The sequence below is a fragment of the Sipha flava genome, unplaced genomic scaffold (assembly GCF_003268045.1).
Source record: "Sipha flava isolate LNK unplaced genomic scaffold, YSA_version1 46_pilon_pilon, whole genome shotgun sequence".
NCBI classification, from domain to species: domain Eukaryota; kingdom Metazoa; phylum Arthropoda; class Insecta; order Hemiptera; family Aphididae; genus Sipha; species Sipha flava.
In genome coordinates, this window is record NW_020273250.1 from 326,366 (window position 1) to 353,208 (window position 26,843).

The 26,843-nt window shown below is 25.0% G+C and overlaps 1 protein-coding gene and 1 long non-coding RNA gene across 4 annotated transcripts; one reads left to right on the forward strand and one right to left on the reverse strand.

The window, feature by feature from the left end:
• Window positions 1-869: 869 nt before the first annotated feature.
• LOC112689755 (RB1-inducible coiled-coil protein 1) lies at window positions 870-25,920 on the forward strand. Of its 3 annotated transcripts, none has more exons than XM_025563590.1 (21): window positions 870-1,647; window positions 5,518-5,761; window positions 5,840-6,048; window positions 8,268-8,429; window positions 8,583-8,709; window positions 10,626-10,833; window positions 10,901-11,071; window positions 11,139-11,323; window positions 13,562-13,748; window positions 13,887-14,066; window positions 14,132-14,439; window positions 22,559-22,625; window positions 22,683-22,877; window positions 22,966-23,265; window positions 23,649-23,819; window positions 24,535-24,674; window positions 24,868-24,907; window positions 24,972-25,021; window positions 25,103-25,239; window positions 25,566-25,633; window positions 25,716-25,844. In XM_025563590.1, the coding sequence occupies exons 2-21, from the start codon at window positions 5,688-5,690 to the stop codon at window positions 25,842-25,844; spliced, it is 3,108 nt and encodes a 1,035-aa protein (XP_025419375.1). In that variant the 5' UTR covers window positions 870-1,647; window positions 5,518-5,687. The 3 variants fall into 3 exon arrangements, with proteins under 3 accessions (XP_025419375.1, XP_025419377.1, XP_025419378.1); XM_025563592.1 differs by having other exon boundaries at window positions 871-1,643; window positions 25,716-25,920; XM_025563593.1 differs by having other exon boundaries at window positions 871-1,643; window positions 23,649-23,813.
• Window positions 4,188-22,178, reverse strand: LOC112689756. Its single transcript, XR_003149141.1, has 3 exons — window positions 21,522-22,178; window positions 21,355-21,429; window positions 4,188-4,791 (listed from the first exon to the last, which is right to left on the reverse strand). It is a non-coding gene; the product is annotated as an uncharacterized LOC112689756 (long non-coding RNA).
• Window positions 25,921-26,843: the final 923 nt, after the last annotated feature.

Consider the following 26,843-nt stretch of genomic DNA (forward strand, 5'->3'; position numbering starts at 1 on the left):
CGTATACTGACATGCTACATTATTGCAATCAAGTTGGGAGTATCTTCTAAGGATAAGATATTGTCAAGTGCGTACCTATCCGACGTAATAGAGATGTCAGACGGTGAGTGATACGAGTACGCAGTTGAGTCGAAATTGAAAAAAAAAACCCTGGGCACGGTTTCAAATGGCAACATTATTTATTTATATTTATTTAACATTTAACGGGTCGAGCTCGTTATAAAGAAAAAATATACTAATATTTAAATAAAAATAAAAATAAAAGACATGGAGAAAAAAAAATGTTTACATAAAATTAGAACAAAATAAATATTCTTAGCGAATATTAACGAACAGATATTGAAATATAATATTCGCAATAAGGTACACGTAGAAGTGGGTTTTGATTTGAAAATATAAACAAAGCTTTCGTTCTTAACATTTTTTGCGAGACATGGAAAAATTATGAATACGTATGAACATGAACTATGGCGAACTTAAGAAAACGAATAATGGTCCATTCGTTTTAATAATTTTTCTTCTAGGCGGGGCTTTTCCTGGATCGTATAGGGTTTGGTGACCTTGGTCCTGTAGACCGGTATAATACGTTGCTCGGACAAAATTGGTAAGGTGACGCGAGAATCTCGCAGCAGTGCGCGACGTTACTACGATATAAACGTATCACGTCGCACTACGGCGAGTAGATCGTCGTATTCGTACGGATCATAACATCAACGCAATCGACCTTGAACGTAGTATCCGAACGTCGTTACCGCCGCCGCGGAGTATCGGCTGCGTCTCTGCGGTACGTAACGAGTACGACGTTGCGCATGACGGGAGCGGAGAACGTCTCGCAGTGATCGTCGGTCGACGGCCGCCAAACGATGTGCACGACGCTGAAGCGCATTAAGACGGCGGCGGCGGCGGTCAGCTGACGTCCCGACCGATCATATGGACCGTGAACAAGCGGCGTATCATACGTGATAACGCATACGACATTTCCTTTGTTATTGTTGTTGTTGTTGTTGCGGTTGTCGTCGTCATTAAGAATATAAATAATAATTGTAATAACATCGCGCGCGCGGTAATAAGTGTAATTACACTACTTGCTCGCCGTACGCGATCGTTGCGCGAGGCGCGCGGGGCTCGCGCGCGCGCGTGTGTGTACTGTGCCAGTGCGTGTTTTCGCGTGCGCGCGCGCGCGTGTGTGTGTGTATGATGTTATTATGTACCTGCTTGCGTTATGCGCGGATTGGTTGCGTTACCATTTGTTTTTGTTTTTCAAACGCGTTGTTATAGACTTAGCCCAGTTTCGGTCCGCTATTGTGTTCGGCCGTTCGCGTTCACAGCGTCCGCCGCAGAGACCGCGCGACCGACGGCACCGTGACCACGGCAGTTCGCGAAAATCTTTTCGTTTGCAATATTTTTCCGCGATTTAATATTTATTATTGTTGTTGTTCATTTTTTTTTTCCCACTTCTGTCGCACTCACCGTTTCCTTATCGTCAGTTTTTGTGTGCACTCACTTCGGCTGGCCTTTATTTTTCACCACTCCTCTCGCGTGCGCGCTCGTCCGTCGTTCGAAAACCAGACATGTGAAACAGTCAACATGGAATCCGATCGCGTAGACGCGTTGCCGTCCGGCCGACGTCGTTAAGAAAATGGGTAAGTGAGTATCTACTCACCGCGAAGTGTCCCTCTGCAAGTGCAGAATCACAATGCGGTCGATCCGTGCATGATGAAACTGTTGCATCATTGTCGTTCAGTACTGGTGTTCTATCGAACCGTTGTATTATTGTAGTTGATCAACGGTCACAACAGACGTAAAAACAATGGAAAATGTTCGAGGTCTTTTTCCTTTTTCTTTTGTTTTTTTTTTTTTTTTTCAATTGCAGAACAAGTGTATTAGCCCAACACTACAAGCGTTGTTTTGCTGAGTCATAGTGTCTAAACCATAGTGATATAATTATTATTCCGTATTATTGTTTTCGTAGTAATTGATAGCTTTTGTTATGAACACGCAATTAAATATTTTTTATTTCAATATTTATCTTTGCATAGTATTTTCAACAGCCGTGTAGGTATTTACATTGTGGCCCTGAGTATTCACCTACAAAGCCTATTTTTAGTAAAAATACATTGAACTATTTTCTGCTACATATTTTATATTTTTAGTGTCTTATATATATATATATGATATTATTCAACCTGAGTTTAACAGTGCTAGATTGAAATTATTGGTCAAATTTATTTTTACCAATTATTCTACCTTTCATATGATAACTGACTTGATTTATGTCCATTGTGTTATACTTACTTACACCTAGGTATATAAAAATATTAAAGTTTGATTTAGTATATTATAGCAAACAATTTTGTCTTTCAATCTATCATTAAGTTTATTCACCTGTTTAGTTTTTTATTTATAACCTAACCCTGTACAATAACGAATAAATTTAGTTAAAATGTATTTTTAGTTATGATTTGATTTATTAATGGTAAGTGTTTCTCAGGAAACTTTTTATTGATTTTAACATAATTAGGTACATAGTTTTATTTTCAATTTTCAACATACAGGCTTACTGCATACTAGCTACACTTTAGGAATCCTGAGTGATAATTTGTTACAATTCAAATGATTTATTTACTTTTATTTATATAGTTATTATGCATTAATATTATCATTACACCTAAATTTTTAGTTTATATATAATGTATACTAGAATTGTAATTATTAAATATTATTACCAGTTTACCATTTAGACTCCTTTTATTAACATTTTTTTTCAGTGGTTTCAAAGTTTTAAATACTTAAAATCTTTAATAAATTAACACTAGGCACTAGGGATGGGCATGAAATCCGAATATCTGAATTATCCGGATTTATGAATTTGCTTTTTATATAACTTATAATTATTTTTTATTTCTTGTAAAATAAATTATTGTATTTTATTGTAACAAAAAATTAATATTATATTTTATGAATTTTAATTTACTTTTCATGATTTCAACAATTTTCATAATGTATTATTAGTTACCAAAATAACAATTTATTAAATTGTTGGGTTTACTTTATACCTCTGTGACTTACAGTGATATCATGACTGAACATCTAATTACCTTATCTTAACTGCATAACCTTTGAATGGTTATTGAATACAATTTTCTGAAGATAAGTTGAATATATACTACAATGCAATATAAGAATGATACAATAATAATTGTTATCTATATAATTATTTACAGGGACATGTTTTCTTACAATTATCAAAAAAAAAACTATCCTTAAGTATTAAAAAGCATCGTGTAGAGATATATTGGATATATTGTTAGAATATTATTTGTAATTAAACATAAAAATTAAATTGAATAATCCAGATAGTTCGGATAATCCATAAAATTCAGATATGCCCATCACTACTAGGCACCAATTATTCTAATAAAAATCCTTGCTTTAAACTTCATAAAGTTAACAGCATTTAACCTCTTGGAATTAAAGATATTTATCGTTACATCAAAACAATCAAGTAGAATTAGTAAAGGTCCATTTCCATATAAAATGTTTTTTTTTAATTTAATGAAACATGTAATGCATTATTTTAATAATAATGTAAATATTTTTATTCTTAGATTTTCTCTTAAAACTCATGTGAATCTATTTATTAGGTTATTATACTAGAATAATAAGATTAAGATCTTATTATTAATAATAAGAAATCTTATTTCTTCTTCATGGGAATATTTTGTCCTTAGGACCATATCATCTCATAACCAAGCTTTCATCCTTTGACTAATGCTAGAATCCTCCAGTTAGATCCTCCTTCCAAACGTTCTACATCATTTTTTCAAACATCTTCCTATTGTATTCGTGGTCTTCCCAAAGGTCTTTTCCCTACTGGGTTCTTCTTTTAGATTTATTCATCTAATAAGAAATGTCATCAGCATGTCAGCACTGTTAATATGATCCTACATGGTGTGAAAAATGTCTTCAAATAAACCAATTAACAACTATGAAATTAAATTAAAAATTAGTAAATCATAAAAAAATTAATTTTAGTAATTATGTTCCAACCAACTAAAATATCTTAAACCGTACCTTTCAGTTATTTTTTATTATAATGATAGATATATATTCTTTCTCAAATTTTTGGAAATTTATAGTATTCCTCTGGTACAAATTTATTTACTTACTTATTTGTTGATTTTTTTTATGCTCATTAGATTTAAAATTAATCCCTGGAAGTTTAAGGCCTATGCTAATCCATTAGGTATACAGTTAGGTGTATTGATTGAAAATGTTTTTTAGTGTATTAAAACTCGTGATTGGTTTTTTGAAGCATTTGTTGGCTTTGTCTCTATATACCCAAATGACCTATCCAAAAATTATAAATGCCTAACATAGTAACATAGTATATTTAGGATTTATCAAATTAATTGTGTCCGGTATTATGACGTTAAAATGTTTAGTTTATTTTTTATAGGAACCCTTAAAATAAACAAATAAGTAGTACACATAATTCGGCTTATGAGAGAAAGGTCTTGTGCAGAAACTGTTCTATCCCCAATTACAGCAACACCTTTCGTTCTGCTAGCCGGTTTTTTTTCTCTAATGGACATTGCAAAACTGGTTTCTTCCGCTGGCCGATATTTAGCTTATCAAGCTTTGCTCCAAGTTAATTTGCAAATGTTATGATTAATCTTTACTTTCAAATGTATTCTAATAAATAATAATATAGGTATAAAATATCTGTCCTGTTAACTTACAAAAATGTCAAAGACTGAAGTATTTGTATATTCGCCATTGAAATCTTGTCTGAAAATTAGTGATGAAAAATGAGCTTAAAATTGGTATCAGTTCGCTATGATTTTTAAAAATATTTTTTTATTATCCAAACACAAAAATGGGATTTATTTTTATGTCGTATTTAGTATGAAATATCAGAATTATTTATTTAGTGGAATTAGGTGAAGTTGGAGATCAACGTTGTAAATGTAAAGAAACAGATCGACTAAAATAATTTTTTTCTCTATTTTGATTAATAAAATTAATTTAAAAAATACGTATTATTTATTTAATCGTATTTAACGATTTCATTTAAATGATATGAACACTCAAAATGAAAAAAAAAATAAGAACATTAAAAAATTGGAAAATGGATGATTTGCGTAAAATATGCAAATATATATTTTTTCTTATGTTTCACTTAATATTTTTATTTTTAATGTACCGAAAGAAAATTATGTTGGGATTTATATTCTGAATATTTTTGTAAGAAATTATTTTAATTAAAAAAAAAGTATAATGTTATCAAAAAATAAATGCTGTAGTTTTTACTGTTACAGTATATGTATTTAAAACTAAAATTAGTATCTCACTCAAAGTTTAATTTTTGTTATGTTATTACTATATTGACCTAATACTGTATTTTCTATGACAATAATAAATACATAGTTCATTTTAGTTCAGTGTAATATAAGATAAAATACTTTAAATTTATTGCCCTTTTTCATGTTTTTATAGCAAATTGTTTTATTTCAGATATTCAAACCAAGGGTTTTTACGCACTATATATTTAGTGAATTATTGCGTACTGCAATATCCAAAAAACATTATGTACTTATGACATCATACTAGAATACAGAAGTCGTGGAAACAGGAAGATATCGATCAATAGATCTGTTTTCTAATAAAAAATTTCATCATTTATTATGGAAAACCTTTTAGTTTATCATGTTGACATCGGAAGATGGATTACATGTGATTTTAGCATGCTTAATAAAACGTAAAGTTTTTTTATATTGATTATATTTATTTGGTGTATTTATTGTCTTATTATAAATTATTTATATATATATAATAGAGTATCTGAATTAAAGCTTCAAATTGAAAAAAAGACTGACATCCCAGTTAACAAGCAAGTTTTATTAGTCAGTGGCGGAGGTCATCTAGACCCATCCAAGGCCGTTTCATGTTATTGTGCCGGCACTGATACAAGCCCATTTTTTTTGTTTAGTAAAAATCTAATTGATCATCCTGAAACACCTTCTGCTTATTTTGACACTAGACCTGGTAAGTTAAAATTTTTAATTAACATTTTACTTAATACATAATAAGTTAAACTTGATTGATCCTGTCCTAATATTTCAGAAAAAAATTGTTCTATGATTATTTATTTAGTGGAACACTCCTACTTAGCTAATATTGATATAGAATTTTGGTGTATTATTTTCAATTTGAATTATCTAGTTCAATTATCTTGTTTGAAAATCTGTTCCTAGCAAAACTCGTTTATGCTATAAAAATTTTCTTTAATAAAAAATACCTGCTTATTTAATTTTTTTGTGTTTATAAATGTATATATACTATATATGTGAACTATTCAAATCTATTACAAGAATATAAATATCCAACTTTCTGGGGATCATGATTTCTCACTATCGTCTTAACATCAATAGGTATATGGTCGAAAATCAATAAAACTACGTTTATTTTATTAAAAATTTTTTTTTTTTTTTCAAAACTAGACATTATTTAATGTTTAATAATATCATTCATAATAGAATATACTGATATGCTATTCTATTTTTAAAATTGGTAGCACCTACGTGGATGCAGCCATTAAGCTGGTTTCACACGTAGCGGTTTAGCCGCGTCTGCAGTTAACTTATACACGAAACGGTTTAGTCGCGCGCGTCCGTAGTTTTTTCCCGCCGACACCCGCGAGCGGTCGCGATGATTTTTACCGCCAAATTTTAGTTTTTAAGAGAGGAGGACATTGTAATTAGGTTAGTCGTATAAACAACGTGGTTGTAAATTAGTCAACTTTAACATTTTTTTTCTTAACGTATAATGGAAAAATTAAACAACTTGGAGGCTGTGCGTGTAATCTATGCGTTATACAAGAGGCATATACATCTAAACGCATTGAAAAGAAAACGCAATCATTGGGTTCACTCATTAAACTTAAAAAGGGTCAATGAAGGTCAATTTAAAATTAAATTTCAACAATAAACCGTTCGGTATTGAATATTTCAAAAGATCTCAAAACGAATATTTTTTTATAATTAATGTATTTATTTAATAAAGATGACACTTCGAGAGTAATTTTACAATTGACCCGCACATTCAGGAGCCTCGACCGCTAGCGGTAGAACCGCTTTGTGTGTATTTACCCATTAAGAATACCAAGTTTAATTTTAGCAAGCGGATGCGGTCGACCGCTCAAAAATTAAACATGAGCGGGCGGAGGCGGTTGTACGCGGCAAAAAGTGGCGCGGTTTTTCTCGTGTGAATAAACGTTTTTAAACATAGGTGTTCAATTTTGGCGGTTTTTCGCAGCGGCTAAAAACCGCGACTGCGCGCGGCTAAACCGCTACGTGTGAAACCAGCTTTAGACTTCGCTGTAATCGTTTGCATTCGACTTCATAAGAAAACGTTTTTAACAAAAGAATTTGAAAAGGTTTTCATATTTTAAAGTAAAAATGTTTCTATTATTTACCATTTTTTTATCAGTATGAATATTCATAATATTATGTAAATTATTATAAGGATGTCGCGTTGATAGCGGCGTCCACGTTGCTATTTCCAATTTTAATAATTATAAATCTTAATAATTTAATAAGTCATGGTAAAAAATTTTTTAATCTGCAAACTTTCCCTCATTATAAAAATATTCAATATTTTCAATATAATAAATAACCATATTATGTGCGACCACTTCTATACGTCCATTAACGGTAAATATAAGAGTATTGGAAAAATATAATTATTTAGTTAAATTAAGTTACTTCATTCAAATTTGTAGTTAATACTAAATGTAAATTTTGCAATCATAAATTATGATTTTTTTGCTGAAAAAATGCATCATCAGTGCTTTCCCAATAACTTCCGCACGCTACATGTATGCATATAGTATTTATTCAGTGGTGATCGTGAATAAGGATTGTATTATATTTCATATTATGTTCATGCTTCAATGTCGATTTCATTTCTAAGTTTAACTGACATCATTGTTATTTTTTTAATATTTCTGTGTACCTTTATCACATTTGTTATAATAGTCCAATGTTAAAGTGTGTTTAAGCGAATGATGATATCTTTTCTATATACAATGACATTTATTATGTATTAAAATTGTAATTTATATTTTTAGTTCATATACTCGTATTATACTGAGCTAATCCATTTTGCTTTAAATAAATAACTAATATGTAGTTGATGTAAATTAATCAGTTTAAAAATAACTCTTAAATAATAAATTATTTTATTTTATTAAATTAATATTTCAGACATAGACTTTACAAGAGAACACCGTAGAACTCAAGGAATGCTACCTACAATAGAAGCATTAAATGTTAGAGTTTCTCTAGCACAACAATATAATGAATATGCTCAATATAATTTAAATTGTATAGAAATGCTTATCAATGATCAACATATGATGCATCAAGGTATTATTGAATAATATTGTTGTATATTTTTTTACTTTAAACTTTTAAATTGCATTTTTACAAAAGTTATAGTGTTAAATTTGATTAATTTTGCATACAATTTGAAAAACTTTTATACTTAATCGTAATTTTATAAATTTAAATTATTTAAAGGTTGGTCAGCAGCTGTAGCAAACATGCTTGATACAGTGGAAAAATTTAAATTTAAAGCGGATATATTTGAAAATGATTTTAGACGTTATTTAAATGGACGAGAAGACAGTATTAATTTACTTAACAAGTATGTTTTAATATTAAATAAAATTGGTATATCTATATATAATATAAAACTAGGTCCTCTGCCGTATCTGCGTACAAATTTCTTAATTACTATTGAATGCATTTTATTTTAGTTTTCACTATTAGATAAGAGTGTTTCAAAGCGACAGTCTTAATTATAGTATGAATTTTAGGGACTCTTATAACCAGGGTTCTGAACTTATGACATTTACATACTTTTGTTATTTATTGTAAAATATAACAGTGTACGAAATAAATAAATTTGTCAATGTCATAATTTCAATTCTAAAATTTGAATGTGCATATTGTTGCATATTTCATAAATTTTGCAGAAAATGCTTATTTGTAACTTTTTGTCCTTATTTTGTATTTTTTGACAAATTCTTCAAATTTAAATAATTTAAATCTACACAAATTATTGAAAAAACCACTGAAAACTCATTTATTGAAAAAATAAAATATTAATGCAACTTAATGTAATGTATCTTCTTATTTGCAATTTAAAGCTCTCAGCTCGTTATAATTTTCGTGTTAGAAAAATAACTTTATTCTTAGAAAATATGTTGGCCCGTGTATTAACCGTATCGCCCGATTTAATTATAAAACATTCATGTGAAATCAAAGGATTCCCGATAAACATAGTTCGATTTGCTGGTGGTCAATAATAGTAAAGTAATTTAGTAATCTGAAATAAAATTAAAAATTAGGAGGATACCTATTTCAAGAAATAAAGTAGAATAAAATAGAAAGAGTAATTTTTAAACACGTTTATAATTATTTGTTATTTTTTAAATTTTCAGTGTTGGTAATACTTATTAATAATTAATAATAAATTTATTCAATGCATATTTTAGCGCTTATTATTGTTATATGTGTTATAAGTTCCGAACCTTGGTTATAAATAACGACATAAAAAAAGGAAATAAGTTGATGGGTTGATTTACCTTGCTCTTTGTTTAAAGGAGGGTATTTCAGGCCAATTGTGGTATCTAGAAAGTTAAATAAGGTAGCACTTATTTGGTTTGATATCGGTCTCTGAATGTCGATGAGTCTAATAGTTATCATATTATAAATAGCGTAAGGTTGAAATGAAATAAAACACAATAGGCGATGTTCTAATACTGGACACTTCGACACTCGCACAAAAATAGTACTTGGGTAATTGCGCTGCACTGAGGCAAGAAATCAACTAAGTCCATTTATACTCATTGACGATATGAAATCTTTATTTTGAAAGCAAAATACTCTATGGTTGACAATCATTGAGCATAGAGTTACAATTTGCAACGGGGAGTTGGTTCATAACATAAAAAGTTGCATGCACGATTTAGAAGAATATGACTTGATGATACTTAGATAAAAAAGGGCCATAGAGAGTTGTCCGAATGTAAATGACAATGGTTTAACGTTAGTTTATTAAATTATTATTTGAACTGTATTTTCTATGCTGCATACCGAAAGAGCTGATTTTTAATAAAAAAATAATATGTAACATATTATTATTATATAATTATATTATATAATATTATAATTATTATTTTATTATTATCATATTATTATTATTGTTGTAATATGTAACATTAAATGATTTCAAAGTTTGAAGTTAAAAAACAATCGTAGTCAACGGGTAGTGGAATGCGATGTTTTATTTTTATCGGGAAACGTTTTGTTATCGCGTGGTAGTCTTACGGTATATACTACGATGGTGTGTGGATGGCGTGTTATTTTTTTGCCGGGAAATTTAAAAAAAATTTAAACTAAATTATAACAAATAATAAAATTAGATAACCTGTACGAAGCAAGTCAGGGCCAGCTAGTGTTTTGTGATGTAGATAAGGTTATATTTCAAGAAATATTATTTTTCTTGAATATTTGTAAATATTTTTATACAATTTTATAGTATAATTTTTTTTTCAGTTTTAATGATATTCTGTTAGAAATTTCTAAAATTCCTTTGTTACCGGCTCTTTTGGAAAATAACTCTGAAGAACGAGCACGTATGGACAGTTCAACAAATAATATTAAAAGCAAAGTTAATCAATCTTTACTTGAATGGGTAACTGCTCGTCAAGGATTAACAAATTTAGAACATATAGTTGAACATTGCGAAAATAGTCTAAGACAGGTAATATTCATAAATATTTGTCATTAATTATAGTTAATCAGCATAAATTATTTTTGATTGTTTTTAGTTTGATGAAGAAATGCTAAACGCTGTTTTACTAGAAGTATCTGCAATGAATGAATGCTCTAGTCGAAGTGATTGTTCTGAAATAAAAGGACTAGAACATAGATTATTTAAACTCGCCCAGATGATGGATGAAAGTAAACGATTATCAACAGAACAATTTAATCTTGCTGAAGTAAGTGTGAACAGTTTTTTTAAATAAAACAAAAAATCTGTTTTATTGAAAAATGTTGATAATATAGGCTATAAAAATGAACCACGCAAGAGCAGCTAATGAAGGTGATGTATCAGTTATAAGTGTGTTATTAGGATCTCATGATAAACAATTAGAAATGATGAATAAAAATAATTTACGGTTATGTGACATTCGGAATAGAAGTATTTTAGCTAAACAAGAACTTTGTAATATTTTACATCCACGGCTTAAGTAAGTTATTTTATTATTATGTATAAAAAACTGATAATGTGTATTTTTTGTAGTTGTTAAGGTTTATTAGTTATTATCTAATTAAATAATTATTTTTAATTCTTGAAGTTAGGTAAAAAAAATTAGGTGAACAAACCCAATTCCATAAAAAAAAAAAAAAAATCAAACATATGTTTTAAATGTTATTGAGCATTATTTTCTCACAAATAGACTTATTTTAATTATTCTTTTTCATTTTAAAAATACAAGGTAAATAAAGGAATATTAAAATAAAAATTATACAAAAAGTCATATTGTGTATTTCTTTAATATGAAAAGCCCAAAAACTTAAACTAATTTTTAGAACAAAAATGTATGGGTAAGTTTACAAAATTTTAGATAAATTATAGATTTGTAGTTTATTTTCTTATTTAAATGACAAAATCATAGTGGGAGTCACTCATGATTTTTGACAATATTCAGTTTGATATCCATCAACGAATAGACATCGTAACAAATATACCTCAACAAATTAGAACATTTTCTATTTATTAAAGATTTATTTGAAAAATAAAAAGATAAAAATATGAAGATAAGCATTTTATTACAGTTTTTATAAAAATTAATACTTTTCTAAAGGTGCTTATTTTTGATAAGTTTTTTTTATCTTTCACTGCGTACATTAATGGAAATTATTTGTTATAATAAACCATGTGGTAGATTTATATCATAGAAAATGAGATAACTAGTTAGAAACTAAATTTAGTTTATTCGACTATGAGTTGAAGAAAATTGAACTCAAATCAAACTTAAGGGATAATAAGTGGTAATTTTTTGGCTAAAAAATCATCTTGGGTAGGACAAGCCAATCTGTATAAAATTGAATCCATTTTTGATAGTGAAAAAAATAAAAATATTCTTAATTTATCTACTTTTATCACAGAAAACATTTTCTTAATATTTACTTGTACTTGTGTAATGAAAATTAATTTTATTATTTTCTAAATGTCTTCAATGCTTAATGTTTGGTTGTTTTCATATAGGTACGTCATTAATATTTGTATTTATATAGAATTTTTATAAAAATTGTTTTATGATTATTGACTTCTAGTTTTGGTTAAATTATTATTAGGCTATTTCAGCATTTGATAATTTATCGATGCACGACAATGTATTAGTCGATTTTGTTCTATTTTACTTTTAGGTGAATATTTATTTATATTTACAACGATGATAAATTTAGATTTTTCGCATAAGTAATATTTTTCATTATTGCATTTTTTTACATAGCTTAATCTCCAATCTTTTAATTTTAGTCTGGGCTATTCCAAACACTTTTGACTGTTTAGTTATTTACCCCATTACTATTTTTAGTGTAAAAAGTTAATTTTTAACTATAGTGAAAAATATTAGCTGTCATGACACGTTTTTATTATTACTAAAGCTCATATTACTTTTATGGATATAATGTGTTCTACGAATCAACATATCATACACGTTTATCTACTTATAATCACAAATATTTTTAAGTTTGAGGGTTAACTAAGAGTTAGTTTAAATTATTTTAGTTGACTATGATTTGAAATATTAGTATAATTTAACTGTATTCACTATTTTTACTGTATGTAAAATTCTTGAAAAATGTTGACTAACAATAAAATTTAAATTTAAAATATTATAAATTAAACTGCTTAGAATTATTTTCGAATAAATATAACTTATTTTAATTCTTTACATTTATTTTAGTTCTAAAACCTAAAAAAATTGTAGTTTTAAACAATTTTCAAGTATATCGTTTTAATTTATAATAATATTATTTAAAAATATTTTAGTTAAGTTATTTTGATAAGTACGATTATGAAAAAAATAAGTATATATTGTAAATAAAAACAATAAATTTTCTTGTCTTAAAAATAGTTGATTAAAATGTTTAAATTATTTTAATTAAATTATCAATTATTTTATTTATAAAATAATACATCTGATCAATTTATGTATTCAATTATTACTGTTAATGATTTGGAAACAGAGTAAATTTTACTGTCAAAAATTGTTTACATTGAACTTAAAGAAAAACATATATTTATTTTAACTAAAATATAAAAAATAGGTAAAGAAGAATATTATAAGATATCTTCACTATAAATTCTAGATTTGAGTTAACAATTTAAATTGTGTGATAAATGAGCAATTAACATAAATACAATCGCTATAAATTTTTAACTTGAGGTATTAATTTAAATTATTTACTACTTTTAGGTGGTTAATTGTTATTGAAAATAAAGTGAGTGATGTTGAAGCAATTATGTTGTTGTATAGTGACAGCATAAAATTGACTCGTGAATATTTGGATGTTGTTGAACAATTACATAACACACCAAAACTTTATTTTAATGCAGTTGCTGAAGTAGTCCGAAGGCGAATATTTTCTCAAGCCTTACTTATTGTAAATAATATTTCTTAATTTGTACTTCATAAAATAATATAACAAAATAAGTATTTAATAAATTAACTATTTTATACACAGTAAATAAAGTTGCATACAAATTTTAAAATTTGATTACAATAATTTAAATTATTTCAGTGGTCTAGTGATCTTGCTTGTCATATGATGGCACGTCATTCTGATGAAATTGCTAAACGTAAAAATTTCCAATCTCAATTTGAAGGTCACTTTTTAAGCCCATTATTCCCAGGTCTAGAAGATATGCCCCCGGCATTCGCCACACAAGCACCACCAATATTTGATTATAACTTACCAAAGGTAATGCTAATAAGCTATAAATTTGTTATTATTTAGGTTGAAAATGTTTTTATTTAATGTTTTAGCTTTGTTTAGAGGATTTAGATATATTAATCAAACAACTGCCACAAATAGCTCGTATTACATCTGTACCCAATTTTAATGCCATTACACAATTCTTTTTATCGAAATCCATTCAAGAAGATGGTACATTAGCTATTGAATATAATCACGAAGGAAAATCTGTAGCTATGGACACAAGTAATGGGATGTTAGGAGGTATGGAAACAATAGAAGAAAGATTAAATGAAGTAATGACTGCAGTTGGTCTTGGGACTTGTAATATTGATACGCAACAAGAATCAGATGTCATTAAAAGAACACATTCAGAAATGTATGTATTAATCAATTAAATCTTTGTCTTATTATTTTTTCGTAGTATAAATATACAAAAATTGTGTTCAAAAGTAAAAGCTTACTAAGAACATTTTTAATAATCTTGAAAAAATCATATCAACTCAGCATGTAAAATGTTATTTAATAGTTTTGTACATACTGAATTGTTAATGTATTAAAGTTATTTAATTAGCAGTAAAAAAAAAAATGTAACTGTGATTTGGTTCAGATTAATCAATAAAAAAAAAACATCTTTAAATTTAATTATGATAGTGGATAAAAAAAGTTCTACTAAAGAGAAATGTCAAATAATTCATTGGTCATTTATTTTAATACTAAACGTGTTATAAATTATTGAGTTAAAAATAACTCAGCTATCTCATGTTTTTTTTTTCTTTTTGGTCAAATAATTGTTCAGAATTGTTATTATCTTCATACTTTTATTCTTTTGTATAAATATTAAATACATTTATTGAAAATTTTATTTATGTGTAATGTATGTAATATGTTATTGTTCTTTATTTGAAACCTGTTTTATTACGATTTTGTTTATAATATATTATTAAAAAATCGGTATATTGACGATAAAAAACATGTCACATTTATATGTGTTGTCTTTATCTTATAAACGCACGACTTGGTGAATCTGTTAGAAGTTCTGTTGAACTCATTTTGTATTGTTAGCTTTAACATTAAAATAAACTGATCTACTAATTGATAATTAGTCTGATAGACTTAAAGAAAGTCTTAGAATCTGTGTATGTTTATTGGTTTTTTTAAAATATTTTAATTTTTAAATGAGTTATGACGTTCATTAAAAGTTAATACTTTATATGGGTATTCATAACTCGTTTGGAAATTAAAATAATTTAATAAAAACTGATGTACAAACACACAATTTGTTCTTTCCAATAAGTTTGATAATAAGGTAGTTCGATTTTTCTAATATTTATGCTAACCACATAAAATTAGTCTTTGAATGCAGATTATCAATGTATATATATATATATATATATATATATATATACTCGTAAGTCCTTTTAGTTCTTAAAAAAATGGTAAAATATTTTTAAAATGTACTTTAGATTATATACATATTGTTATATGATTATTATAATTAAATTATTATTTGATGGACTGTGGCTTAAGTTATTAATTTCAATATTTGTTTTAAATTAATTTCATTTCAATTTGATGGTTTACATTCTACGTGTTTTGAAAAGGGTTTGAATATTTTATAAGTTCTCGTAAATTTAGTTACTCGGCTAATTTATCTGAACTCTTATTAATAATAACATGTTTTTGTAAATCTTGGTGATTAGTGTTGGCTTTTTTTGGTAATAGATTTTCGATGAATTTAGTACTATTTTTTTATATATTTATTTATTAATTTGTTAGTAAACAGAAAGTTATTTAACCATTGAGAGGACGTCACACTCACATGAGTTTTCTTCGTCTTACAAACGTACAACGTGAAAAATCAGAATTTAGTAAAACTAATTTTGTATTTTTAGCTTTAATATAAGAATCAACTGATCTATTATTAAACTTAAAAGGAAGAACATCATATGTGTTTGTACGTCGGTTTCTAACGATATTTTAATTTTTAAACTAGTTATGAGTATTTAAAATATTAAAATTCAAAAAATGTCATAACTTGCTTAAAAATGAAAACATTGTACAAAATCGACCTACAAACATATATGTATATTTTTTTAGGTTTGATAATAGGTCAGTAAGTTAATAGTATAAAATCGGTTTTACTAAACCCAGAGTTTTACGTACGTAAAATGGAAATGACACATACCAGTATGACATCCTAGACATTCTACAGTGAAATTGTTGCATCCAAATTGTATGCCAAACAATAAATTTAAATTGGAATGTCCAAATTGCATACCACGTCTTAGAGGGTTCTGTTCAAATTGCACACCGTGTACCCCTAAGTTTATTTATCATACACTTATCTGTACAAATTAACCTTTATTTTTGACTTTTCTAATTTTTTTTAAAAAAAAAACTAACGAATATTTTTATATCGAAGTAAACATTTTACAAAAATTGGAGAAGGTGACACTGTGAATATTAAACATTAAATAAAATGATTGTAGTTTAAGGCGATCAAGTGAATGCATTTTATATTTTTACATGTAATTTCAAATAAATAATATTATAAAATTTAGTTGAGTTTTTTTGATAATATACAATAATAAAATTAATAAAGATGATAGTTTAATAGTTTATAATAATAAAATAAAATGTAAATATGAAAAATATATAATAATAAATAGTAAAATAAATAAAAAATCGGTAAAGCCATGTAATCAACTTTTATACATTTTAAATTATATTTATTTCATTATTTTGAATATATATCTCTATATATATTTCGAATGTAAAAAGTATTTTAATCTAGAAACTAATCAATTGTAACAATCGTATCATAAAAATCTTAAGTAACATAATGTTACATAAAGTTTAAGTCAAAATATAGTTTAAGTTATGCACATAAGTACATGATAAATAAACTTGTGGGTACACGGCATACCCTACCCCTCTAAGACGTGGCATGCAATTCGGATGCAGCTAGTAAAATAGAAGGAGTTTACAAAATATAAATTTTAATACTTAACGGTAGAAGAATATTATTTGTTTTTTTATTTATTTATTTTTAGCTATAAAATATAAATTTATTGTTATTATATTTTATTATATATATTATATAGTTAAATGACTACTGCACGAATAAAATAATTTTTTAATATTACATTTAAGTTACGAATTTTAATTGTGTTTTCAGAAAGGTAAAACTTAGTTTTTTAATGAAATATTAGACAATTTTTAACTATATGATACCAGGTAAACTTATTTCCTTGATTTCTATTAAAAACAAATAAAGGAAAGGTAATAAAAAATATATTTTGTATGATTGTCTAATAATACGTATAATATTTGCTATCTTCTCCAATTACATAATATGTATATATTAATATAATTAAAGACCTGATATAATTACATTAAAAATATCTAAAAATTGCACTAAAATTATGCCAAAATTGCAATGAAATACATTAAAATTACATAGTAAAATCATATCAAATATATAATCATTAATTACTTATTTAAATAATATTATGGACATAAATATAATATTTACAAAATTTATAATTTTTCTGAATTAAAATATATAATCATATTCATCTCTAAATTGTGTTCTTGAAAATAGTATCGTCTGTTAAAATATGTTTGTATAATGAAAAAGTACGTTCAACGTCAACACTTGTTATCGATGTATATTTAAAATAGTTTAAAAAATTGGGTGTTATATCTAAATAAATATTTTGATTTCCTGTTATAATCTCAGAGTAAGTTATAATATAATAGTTTTATATCCTTCATTTTTTTTAAGACATATTTTAATTTATCTTTAACTATTTTTCCATTGGGACCGGAAATATTTATAGAAATATTTATACTAAATATTTTTATTTAGTTAGTATTTGTTTAGTATATATTTATTTATTTAGTATTTATATTAAATAAGTTTAAAATATTAAGTAATCGACTATTTGATTCTCCTAAACTTGTGAGTTTTGTGGATGACTCAGGTAAATATAATTTTAAAAATTCTAATCTACATTTAACTACATGTAAAAATTTACATTGTAGTTATATTTTTTTTGTAAAATCACTTTGGAAATAATAATTTGTATATTTTATCAATTGAAGTATACAAAAATTGCAATAATTGCAAAATCTTTGAAAATTGCAAAAAATTGCATTATTAAATTAAATAGGAAGACTGTAATTAATCTGATTCGTATACATATTTGATCAGATTTGATTTACTGGGTATGAATAAAAAGTTGCAATATCAATTAAATCCGCTCTTTAAATATAATAATACAAATATATATAAATATAATAATCAATTGATGTATTAGGTTGTAGAAAACCAAGGTGGCAAGCCCTGAAATGAAAATTGGCGCACTTAATATAATAAACAAGCGGAACTTCAATACTTATATATAGTGGACCAAAATCATTACCCCTACAATATATATATATAAATTAACATAATAGAATATTAATATTCACAAAATAAAATGTAATACAAAAGTTCCTTATATATTGAACTTACTTATATAAAAAAATATGAAAAATCTTTAACTATAATTTTTTTTGAAAACTTGAATTATTTTAAATCTTGATAAACCTTGACAAATATTACATAACTCTTAAAAAATTTTGTAGTCAAAATTTAGAAACTTTCAATTTTAATATTTGAAGTTTGAAAATTAAATACAAATTTTTCATAGGTATTTTCTTGAATATTAAAATTTAAGACAAATTACGAATAAACTATATTATTTATTTTATTATTATTTTAAAAATATTAATCGTAGTAACTTGAAACTTTTATCGAGTACTTATACTAGGTATTCCATAAAAATTAAATAATTTGAAATAAATTACTAAAATATCAAATGTATTAAAATAATTTTTTTCTATTGAAGACAATCTACACTATATATTTTTTTTTATTAATTTTAGAGTTATTTTAAGTATAGAAATAAATAAACAAATAGTTTATATATAGAAATAAATAAGTAAAATAAATATTTTAAAAAATTAAAAAACGAATTAAAATTTCATCATTAGGTATATACAAAATTAATAGAATCGCGATTATAAGCGTTCATTTATTTATTTTTATATAAAAATAATTTGTTTGTTTATTTATATATTGATTACTAATTTTTAATTTTAATTAAATTTTTATTATTTTACATTTTTACATTGTTCTGAAATATCTGTAATTAGCTCTTTATGGATTATATATAATTTTATGCTATTGAAATGAGCTTTTGAAATGTTCAATGTTTTTTAGAATTTTATCGGTTAAAGTTTGATAACGTTTTTAATTTATGTTATATTCGAAATATTTATAGAAAATCCTTGTAAGTTGGTTGTTGTTTCTTTGTTAAAATATCGAAAATACCTAGGCTCACATTTATTTATTTTAATGTTCAAATTTGATAAAAATTAACATAAATGATCAAAATATAAAACGGTTTTATACTTAAACATTTATGTAATGTTTAATTTTAATACTTATTACTTCAAATACAAGCAAGCGTGGGTTTAGAAAAGAAAAAAGTACCAAAGTCCGATATGGTTCTACTTAATGTCTAGGGAATTTCAACCCCTATAGCCCCCCTTTTACCCGTGCCTGAATACAAAATTCCTCTTTTTTATTTCTTTGTATTCAACAATAAAAAGTTAACCAGAAAATCGCAAAAAAAATTGTATAAGCATTACAATATTACAATATGACTAAATTTTCAATTATAAAAAGAGAGAAGAAATTATTTGGTATTAATACTAATATAATATTATAAATTATTTCTTGATATAGACAATGATATACTCAACTTCTTTCACTCCATAATTGTTTTTCGAAAACAACAATGGTACATTGATTTAAAATTAAAGAGAAGAATTCACTTACATTTATGATTCATTTGTATCGCATTCAACCTTTCGTGACTCATGCTTTTTTTTATGTTTAAATGGTTATTTTATCTTCTATGAGTATAAAAAAATAGGATCAATTCCTCTATCAATATCGTTTATTTACTAATTCACTCTATGGTTTTACTGCTGATATACCTCAGAGTAATAATAATATGTGATATACATAAGATTTTGATAGGTACCTATCTAAATTATATAGTGTTTTTACATATGATTCAATGGATCAATCTCCAGAAATATTTGTATTTTTTTTAATATATTTTTGATTAATTTTACCGTTTTTTCTCTTTTTGTTAACATTTTTTTATGAAAAGTTATTGTAATTTTCAGATTTTTATTTTCAATCGAGAACTAATAATTTAAATTTTATCTTTCTGCTACAGTTCAGTTGCACGTTTAATGAATTAATTACACTGTTAGTTACACTATATAATATGTATATATAATAATTGTATCTAATGTATTTATATTTTGAAACACTGCCAATAATGTAACGTGCGTATATCAGTGTTTGTATACTTTATGTTATATCATACTAATTGTTTGTAATTTCAACCGTTAAGGAGAAGAAACGAAGAAAAAATAAATGTGATAGTTAAATATATGTATATTTATATTTTATCAGTATAAACATATTGATAAAATAAAAATTGGAAATTATACTTTTACTGCAAGTTTGATTGGCTATTATTTAGGTAGCTAACAAAGGTTATCATGTTCGATATCGGATCAACTTTGAAATAAGATTCTGAATACAATTTTTTTTATTATGGTTTTTATAATGTATTTTTAGTATATAACATATTTTAAGCAATTTTAAATTAAGTATTTATTTATTTAAATATTTATCAGAAGTATTTAATTCGTTTTTGATTAAAAAAAAAATTAAAATAAACACTTTATAATACTGGTCAATAATATTAAATGTAATTATACGTTATAATTAATAAACAAAAATAAAAATAACAAAATTTGAATAATTTTTTGCAGTAAATTTACAAATAATTTTTTCAAACCATTAAATATTTTGTTATTTTAAAAACGGCAATAAATTATATATTTTATAATTTTATTAATCAAATAGTATTATAAACTTGGAAATTTTGAAAATTAATTTACGCTTAAAAGTTAATTTAAATCAAAATTTTTAATTTTTGTATGGTAAGTTTATTAAAATTGTAATATGAAGTATTTGGAAAATTTTGAAAATTATACTAACAAATACAATTATAGTCATTAATTTCGTTGAGTATTTAATACGATTTCTTCGATATATTTTAATAAAAAATTTTAAATTTAAATTAGGTTCTCAATATTTTGTATATATATTGTGAGATGAGAAAAAAAATATACCTACATATATAGTTGTACTTACAAAAATACGAAGTTTCTTCTATTTGTACTATCAAGCTTCATATTTATCATAATTCTTGATATTCTTTTTTCAAAACTACAATTTTAATTTTATATTTATTTTTAGTATTCATTTTAGTTCAAAAATATTTACTATTTTCATTAGTTAATAAATATATTTTAGCTTACTTTCTTTACGTCTCTGATCATTGGGCGTTTGTAACTAGACTTATCCATTTGAAGATAAATAAATATATTTCTTAATCGCATACCTTTACAAATTAATTTTCAATAGTATTAGAACAGTAGTACTGTTTGACGCGTAATTGTAGGTACCTATATTACGAATGAATATTAGAACGGACTATGTCTAATATGCTTGTTAATAGTTGGTGAGGAATTACATGAGTTCTATAGGCCCAGTACCTACCCACTCCAAGATACACTTTTACACTCGGTTATTTACCCGACCGATGGTTATCAAAGCCACGCGTTTCCATAAAATGTCAGTGTTTCAATTCCACACACGTTATAAAACTGAATAACATTATTCAAATATATGCATTTAAGATTTTCAACAATTTGGATAGAGTAATATAACCAGTTGATGCTTTGTTTAATAGATAGTTTATCATGCTAGTTTACAATGTTATTGTATAAAATCTTGGAAACATTTACTGCATTACCATTTTTGTGCCGGTTTTGAATAATTATAGTCTATGATAATCAATTTAGAAAAAAAAGAGTATGGGTATAAGATTTGTAGATTTGAATGGCACTGTGTGACCTATCAGCTAATATTTTATCAAAATATATTGACAGTGTCGATTGTATAGTAAAATTTGATTGAAGCTAATATTTCTCAATATTATATTTGAGTATTTATTATAATAAAATTATTTTTATAATATTGAATCTAAACATAAATAAAAATATGATTTTTTTCAATAGATATCAATTATTAACCTAATATTAATTCGGAATGTAAATTGAAGAAAATAAGAACCTTAAATTGTTAATGATTTTTGATATTGTTGATATATTGTTAATGATATTAATATGTACTGTATTTATATTTTTTATAATTCTAGTTAAATTATTTAAATAATTTAAATTGTTCAATATATGCATTTCAAAACATATTACATTTAATTATTACATTTATGTAATGTACTCGAATGTGTGATTATGTAATACAATTAATCTAATTATATGAATTTTTTTAGGGAAAATGACAGTTATAATCCAGACAGCTTTATGCTATCGTACAAGTATATTGGAGGCCATCAAGAAGTAGTATTTTTATTTCATATTAATAATTAACAATTATAACACTTTTTTTTTTTTCAGCATACTATCAAGTTACTAAAAAAATGTATTTATAATTTGGAAAATGTAGCAAATATTTCAATTAGTAATTTGCGTTCAGATTTGAATATTTTTAAACAATGTTTAATGCAACAAAATTATGATATGGATATTCTTACTAATGATTTACAATCTAAGTTTGATGTCCAAACTTCTCATATAAATCAGCTTGTTCGGGTAAATCAAATTCTTAACTTTAATTTTAATGTATACATTAAAGTATTGATATCAAGTTTTTCATTACTTGTGTATATATTTACATTAGTATGTTGAAGAAAGCAATCGTGAGTTAGCTCTTTTGAGAATAAGAATAAATGAATTACAATCTCAAGTGGAAATGCACATTAAGAATGAAGAACATGAACGCGAGTTACGTTTAAGACTTGAAAATGAAAAAGATGAGCGTATACAACGAGAATTAGAACTTGCACGAAAAGATATAACAAATCAGTTAACAATGACTCATAAAAAAGAGCTAGAAATGATGCAAGTGCGTTTTAAAATTGTTACACAAGCAGCTAATTTGGAACGCAGTTCAAGTGAACAAAGCTTAGAAAAAAACAAGGTTATTGTTTAATATATGAATAAATTTAAAATTATAAAATTGCATGTATTAGATATATTTATGGAGTTATAAAAAAATATTTTTTGTAGTATTCTAAACCAATTAATGTGGTTTTTATAAGTATTTACATAATTGGTCAATAAAATATTAATAAAGTAATAATTGATACATTTTAAAGGACAGATAATATTTGGTCTTACATAATTTTTTTTGAAACACTATTATGAAAACAATTATGAATGTTATATTTTACTTTTTTAATTTAGAATTAGGCTAAAAAACTATTAAAATTTATAAACCATACAAATATATATATATATATATAAATAAAATATACAAACTACAAGTATCAACTGACAAAATTATTTATTTACTTAAAACAGAGGTATGATGTAATTGAATTAGTCAATCATGAAGCAATGATGGCCCAGCTTAAAGAAGATTGCTTATTAGAAAAAGAACGAGCTATACAAGAAGAACGAAAGCTATGTGAACAAAAAATAGCTCGTGAGCGACAATTGAAGTATGACGAGAAAAAGGATGATCAAGTAATTGTTGGTAGTTTGAAATTAATTATAATTAATATTTTTTACTTAAATAATATTTAATAAATAAGATTACGTACCTGTATGAAATGTATGAAATATTGTAAATAAACTTGTTAATTAAATTATTATACAATTTTTATTAATATACAAAGTCATGGTTGTCCTAAACCATACCTAATCATAATATCATTTTTTTCTTTTTGAATTTTGAAGTGAACTTTCTCATAAGTTCATTTGTGTATTAAATAACTCCTAAATAGATTGCATATTATATAAAGATTATATTTAAAAAAGTAGTTTTTAAAATTGCCATTGGATTTTTAAGAAATTTGAGAAGAAAAATTGAAAACAATTCTTGATTGTACCAATTTTTTATAAAATTGACTAATATTTTGTAAAACAAATGAGCTTTGTGAGAATCATTAATTGATAGCATTGAATAGCATATTATTACATTAATTATTTAAATTAATAACTAGTATAAATATATAATATATTTACTCATATTTATGATGATTAAATTTGAACCAATTCAGTAACTATTTAAATAATACCCAAAAAATTGTATTTTCTTATTTTTATTTTGGTTTTGATTTGTTTTTTGGATCTTAACTTTTATGAATTTATTTTTGTTAATTTGTTAATATTCTATATTTATTTAATTTTTACAATTTAAAGTTTAAATGTATCTTATGATTATTAATATTAAAAAATATTTCAGTGTTTTTGGGGTGAAAGTAAAAAAAGCTCAGATGATAAAAATAAGTCTTTAAAATATGTAAGAGAGAAAAGTGCAAATGATCTTCGGTTGAGCGCATATGGTTACAAATCAAGATCAAATAGCTTTGCAGTTCCAGAATGGTAAGTTGTTGGTATTTAAATAGTAAAAAATTGTATTATGTGTAGGCATAAACTTTTATTTATGCTTTAAATATGTTAAATTAATTTTATTTTTTATTTAAACCTTTATATCCTATCTTTAAGATGAATCATTTTAATTTTATCTGTAAAATTATTTGTACAGTAATAATTTAATTTATTTTTATATTTATAGGGATTCAAGTTCAGCATCCAGCAGTGTTTTCGTAGATTTGGTAATTGCCAATATAATTTAATTTTAATAACTATTATTTTATAATGCTTTATATTTACATATAGAGTAAAAGTTCCAGTTCTGAGTCAGATGAAGGAAAACTATCTGTCAGTTCGTAAGTATTTCAAATAAATAAATATAAATATATATACATGACTAGAATTAAGATGACTGATCTTGTTTCATTACTATACAGATGCAATATTGGAGACTTTGTTTTGGTAGTATGGGATACTACTTATAAGAATTATGTTGTATATCAAGAAAATAAAAGAAATTTGGTATTTTTACATCCAGACAGTATAGAAAACTTATCATTAAAACTTGGCCCTGGTGAGTATATTAAATTGTATAACAATTGTTAATGATAATGACTGATGAGCGTTGATGGTTTTATAATTTTACATTTACAAGACAGTTTCACATTTGAGAATCATTAAGGACTTGATAATATGTATTTATAGTTTTTATAATATTCAACTTATTAACTTTGTATTATAAAGAAAAAAAAAATACTATAAATACTTAGTATTTGGCAAATATATTGTAAATAAAATATAAATATAAATATTGTATATTTTACTCCATATTGAATTATAGTGTATAAAATTATATAATATTCTAATTACAATTTAATAAATATGTGATTTTATTCTTAGATGAAATACCAAAAGAACAACATTTTTCTGCAGAAGTAATTCATAAAGAATACTGTCAAGCAGTAAAGGTATTTTATTTAAATGTTATTCTAGGTGGCAATTATTAACTTAAAATACTGTTTTAATAATGAAAAAATTAATTTACTATAGGAGGACAATAGATACAAAGTAAAAAAAGGAATGAAATTTCACCGAGTAAAAATACAATTGCTCAAGGTACCAAATCATAAGCGAGAAGTATCAATTTCAGAGACTGACTCAGTGACATACGTTCAATAATAGCAAAACCATTGTGTGATAAATATTGATAAATTCAATGCTAATTATAATAAAATTAATAATATTGCTTTGTAAAACTATATTTGTACATATAAGTTTAAAATGTTGCTTTGAGTAAATTTAATAATTATTATAAATATAAAACTATTTAACAGATTTATAAGAATAATAATATTTTCTTATAATGATTTAAAAATGTTGATATTTTTTTTAAATGATTTAAAAGCATTTATTTTGAATTTTACACTAAATATGTTAAGTTTTAATTACCTACCCAATGATTCTCATTTGTTTATTGAACCTTTCAATTGGAAGAACCATTCGTTTAATTATTGTCTTAATGATTATTATTATTTTGATGAGCAATTGTTTTATATAGTATAAATCTACTTATTAGAATTTTGAAAAATTGAATGTATTTTAGGGTCTATCTTGAGGATTTATTATTTATTTGAGGATTATGCACACATGATATGTATGTTATTCATATTAAATAGTTATTATTATTAATAATAATAATGCAATATTTGAATAACTGAAGTGTGTTAAATAATCTTTCCTCATTTGAAGTCCCTTAAATACAGCATTGATTATAAGCCAATTATTTTAATCTTTAGTTAACCATACTTATTGAATAATTAATCATATACATTTTGTTCATCACTGTATACATTTAATATGCACAAACTCAATAGTCTTTTAGAAGTGTGGTAATCAACCACTTAGTCATTTAAAATTTGTGCAATTTTTTTTGTTTTGTAATAATTAATATTAACAATTAAGTATTTATGGTATATATTTAAAATACTCCTCATTTATCTTATTCTTTTTATACATAAAAGGGTAAATATTAATTAGATGACTGATGCATGTGTTGTTGCCTATGAATCATATAAAAATATTAGGTTATTTATAAATGTCATAAGAGTTTTTACTGATTTAAAATGGTAAAGTGGTGGAAATTTCAACACTTATCGAAATAGTAAATTCTCAGGGGCA